We start from the raw sequence: 4476 nt of genomic DNA, 5'->3' as shown, positions 1-4476 counted from the left end.
GGGTGCACCCCTAGTGGTCCCGACTTCTTTGCTCATGTTCTCCCTCCTTCTGCTCCTCATTGGGACCTTGGGAGCTCAGTCCAGTGCTCCATTGTGGGTCTCTGTCTCTATCTCCATCCATCGCCAGATGAAAGTTCTATGATGATATGCAAGATATTCATCAGTATTGCTCTAGGATAGGGTCATTTCAGGTTCCCTATCCTCAGCTGCCCAAGGAACTAACTGGGGACCTCAGCTTGGGCACCTGGGAGCCCCTCTAATGTCAATTCTCCTGCCCACCCTAAAGTGGGTCCCTTAACTAAGAATTGTGGTTCCGTGCTCCCCTATCCAACCTTCCTTTATCCCGATCCTCCTGTTTCCCCAAGTCCCCCCTCCTTCCCTTCTACCTTTTCTCTCCCCATCTCCCCTTACCCCCATCCCACCCCACCCCCAAGATCCAACTTTTCTCCCCGGCAATTTTGTCTACTTCCCTTATCCAAGAGGATAACTATATGTTTTTCCTTGGGTTCACCTTCTTACTCAGCTTCTTTAGGTTCGCCTATTGTAGACTCCGTGACCCCTATTTATGACTAGAAACCAATTATGAGTGAGTACATCCCATGTTCATCTTTTTGTGTCTGGGACAACTCACTCAGGATAGTGTTTTCTATTTCCATCCATTTGCATGCAAAATTAGAGAAGTCATTGTTTTTTTACCGCAGCGTAGTACTCTAGTGTGTATATATTCCATACTTTCTTCATCCATTCTTCCATTGAAGGGCATCTAGGTTGTTTCCAGGTTCCGGCTATCACAAATAATACTGCTATGAACATAGTTGAACAAATGCTTTTGACATGTGATAGAGCATCTCTTGGGTAAATTCCCAAGAGTGGTATTGCTGGGTCCAGGGGTAGGTTGATCCCGAATTTCCTGAGAAACCGAAACACTGACTTCCACAGTGGTTGCACAAGATTGCATTCCCACCAGCAATGGATGAGGGTACCCCTTTCTCCACAGCCTCTCCAGCAGAGGCTATCATTGGAGTTTTTTATTTTAGCCATTCTGACAGGTGTAAGATGATATCTCAAAGTTGTTTTGATTTGCATTTCCCTGATTGCTAAGGAAATTGAACAGGACCTTAAGTGTCTTTTGGCCATTTGAACTTCTTCTGTTGAGAATTCTCTGTTCAGTTCAGTGCCTCAGAATTGTGACACAGTGGAGAATACAGAATTTGGAGCCAAATGGACAAGAGTTTAAACTGTGACCCATAACCAGCAAATTAAATGACTTTACTTCTGATCCTTTGTTTCTTGTCTATACAATAGACATGGTAGCTTCTCAAAGCAGTGCTCTGTCATGAGGACTTACGATCGTCTCTCTGAAGGTCTCGTGCAGTAGTTGTACATATGATGACTATGTAAATAATAGTTCTTTATAAATGCCCATTACTTATATAGAAATAACATTGCTGCCAATATGGAAAGGTAACCCAAACCATTCAAATATTCTTGGCTTATCTTACCTCCTAGAAGCTAAATGTGGGTTAAACACTAAGGTCTTATGAGATCTCTTCCACCATCCACTTCTTTTGATAACGCTACCAGTCAGACAGAACACATACATTATATAGACAGAGAGGGCTAAAGCAACCTTCTCTAGGTACCCCTGCCCAGAACTCTGCTTGTGTGAGCTCAAGGTTCTTCTCTCTGTGTTCCACAGTCAGAACTCAGGTAACTGCTCCCCAACCAGCAGTTCTCTCTCTCTCTGGAATGAAGGATAAAATTGAGAAAACTCCAGAAGATCCTTAAGGAAATGAGAATCCCTAAAATTTGGATGGAACAGGAGGGAAAGGTGTACTCAGAATATCCAAGACAAAGATCTCATTCCTGGATTTTTGAAGAAAAAGGAACTAAGTGAACCAGTTGCCAGGACGTCTTGTGTTGTGGAGAAGGGTTGGGACGAGGAAATGGGTGACCTATGGGTACTTCTGTTTTTGTCTCTGTCTCTGGCAGCCTTTCGTGGGGTCAAAGGCTGTTTGGAGTGTGATCCCAAGTTCATAGAGGATGTTAGTACCTTGTTGGGAAATCTGGTACCTGTAGAAGTTCCTGGGAGAACTCAACTGCTTGAGAGGCAGCATAAGGAGATAACCCACTTAAGCTCCAAGGTCTCCCACAAGGATAAGACGCTTCGGTTGTTGGGTGAGGGAAGCTGGAGTCCTGAGAGTTTGGGAGATTAAAGGGGGAAGGGAGGCATGGAAGAAAACACCTGGGTCCACTCTACATACTTCAAGGATGTGATTATTGTCTGCCCCACATGTGCCTTTCTCCTTTCTAAATAGCCGTTCGAAATGTTGTCAAATTGAGAGAATGGCTGAAGCAAGAATTTTATAGAGTGGGCAATGAAACGTGGAAAGGTAAGACATAGTTTCACTGACGAAACTTTTATGGGTTCCATAAGGTAAACAGATATGGGGAATTTTGAGTAAAAAGAACAACACAAAATAGCTGGAATTATAATTTGAAATAATCACCTAAATTTCTGATATCCCTCCCATATCCTTGTTAGGTGTCATTATCATTCAAGGCAAGCTTCTTGAAGTCCGCCAAAACCTGGAATCCCAACTGAAAAAAACACTAGAGAATTTCTCCGAAGTTGGTAATGAGGCATTTCTACCTCATAACACTGAAATGATTTCAGAGACCAGGAACTAAGGGAGGAGAAGAGGAAGGAGGGCGCAGGTTACAACGGGTCTAGTTGTAGTGAGAAATGGATATGCTGCAGGGATGACATGGGCATAAATGTGGCATGTGTGATGTGACTCTAAGCTCATTCCATCTTTCTGCTTCTCTTTTAGCTTGTTCAGAAGATTGCGGTGAGTATAGTCCATGTGGCTCCTCGAGGTTTCAGACCATATTTCCCACCTCCATTCTATCCGTGCTTCTCTCTCTCTCTAGTTAACTTTGAATACACCTCTTAGAGCTGTAGAGGAATTATCCATGTTATCTGATGACAAAATTGAACTTAGATCTTATGCACAGCATAGTTGGAAAGAGTGCTCATGCCTCCCCAGCCTACTGCTCCAACATAAACTATGAAATCATTGCTCTACTTCATTTACAGACAGCTAAATATTTAGAGTCTTTTTAAGACTTTTAAAAATCTTGACTACTAGAGAAAGAATTGGAAGAACTGTAACTGTAGAGTCCTGGGAATGTCTGAATCTAATCTGTATTTATGAACTAAGGAACACACTTGCCATATCCTTTGAATAATTATATTTTTCTTTGCCAGTTGTAACTGAAGGTCCTGTCCTTGACTGTTGGACCTGTCTTCGCATAACTACCCGGTGTTTCAGAGGAGACTATTGTAAAGGTGACATAGGCTGTGTGGTATTGCAGTTTGAGGGGACAGGGTTCAAAGAACTAGATGGTCCATTTATCTTTTTTTCAGTGCTTTAAATAAAGCTTATAGTAATGTTTTTGAAAAGAAAAAACTAAAATGTTGAGTAAAATGTTTATCTACATGAATAACTTAGAATAAAGTCAGTGGCATGGGTAAGAAGTGAATAGGGCTGGATTCTGGACTTCACTGAAGAAACTATGAGATTAAAGGGTAGCAAGGGGAAAATTTTTTGAAGCAGTCTAACACAATAAGTCCAGGAAATGTGACGAAGCAGGCAGTCCTCAACTCATTTGAACAGAGTCTATTCTATAGAAAGATTCCCAGTTACTCCTACTCTTCTTCCAAACTCATTTACATCCTTATCTCCTTCCAGATGAGAATCCAAGGAAGGCTGAAAATCGAGAGATTGCTCTGTATCTGATATTGATAGCAGAAGCTGTACTATTGACAAGTGCTGTGTTACTGTGAGTTTTCCACCCTCCCAACATTCATTTGTCAAAGAGGTGGTCCAAACTTCTCCTTTCTAACGGAAAATAGGGGGAAATTAGACAGAAGCTTGATGCAAATACTAGATGGGACATAGGACAACACAGAATAATCCAGGAACAAAGAAAACAACTATATAATTATTTTCAAAATATTACTTCTTACATTTAAGTATGGATTGTCCTTTCTCTATTTTAGATTCCATTTTTGTATCTCACATCAGAGGAGAATGAAGGTAGTACGAAGGACGCTGAAGACATATTTGGAGAATAAAATTGAAGACTTATTGGGAATGGTAGATACAGATGGTGAGAAAAACGATTTGGAGACCCAGACTTCAAATTCACAGACAGGAGAGCCATTAAGTGCTGAATCAGAGTTCCTAAGTGAGACTTGAGTTCCTGCGTGGTCATAAAATCCCAGCATCTTAAAACTGGAATAGAACTTAGGGTTTCTCCAGTGAATATCCTTACTAACATCCTGAGAAAACAGATGACATGAGAGGGCAAATGATGTACCCTGAGTTAGACAGAAAGTAAACTGGTATGTTGCAATACACACAAGAACAATATGCCGTGTGATAATAAAAGTGCATTGTTAGTCATTCT

General features: G+C 41.4%; 1 protein-coding gene across 1 annotated transcript; it reads left to right on the top strand.

Annotated features, from left to right (window-relative positions):
- The first annotated feature begins 1946 nt into the window (after positions 1-1946).
- Positions 1947-4265, top strand: Izumo3 (IZUMO family member 3). The gene is made up of 7 exons (XM_075946925.1): positions 1947-2178; positions 2319-2393; positions 2546-2635; positions 2835-2852; positions 3272-3352; positions 3756-3846; positions 4067-4265. Exons 1-7 carry the CDS (start codon positions 1947-1949, stop codon positions 4263-4265), a joined length of 786 nt encoding a protein of 261 aa, XP_075803040.1.
- The last annotated feature ends 211 nt before the right edge of the window (positions 4266-4476 follow it).

This window comes from Microtus pennsylvanicus, chromosome 13 (assembly GCF_037038515.1).
Source record: "Microtus pennsylvanicus isolate mMicPen1 chromosome 13, mMicPen1.hap1, whole genome shotgun sequence".
In the NCBI taxonomy this organism is placed as follows: Eukaryota; Metazoa; Chordata; class Mammalia; order Rodentia; family Cricetidae; genus Microtus; species Microtus pennsylvanicus.
This window is presented reverse-complemented; position numbering and strand designations above follow the sequence as displayed.

Excerpts from the sequence above, each read along its gene's own strand:
- Izumo3 (XM_075946925.1), top strand. The coding sequence starts at position 1,947 with ATGGGTGACCTATGGGTACTTCTGTTTTTGTCTCTGTCTCTGGCAGCC. Across the intron at positions 3,353-3,755 it reads CAGAGGAGACTATTGTAAAG|ATGAGAATCCAAGGAAGGCT; the intron begins GTGACATAGGCT and ends ATCTCCTTCCAG. Across the intron at positions 3,847-4,066 it reads TTGACAAGTGCTGTGTTACT|ATTCCATTTTTGTATCTCAC; the intron begins GTGAGTTTTCCA and ends TCTCTATTTTAG.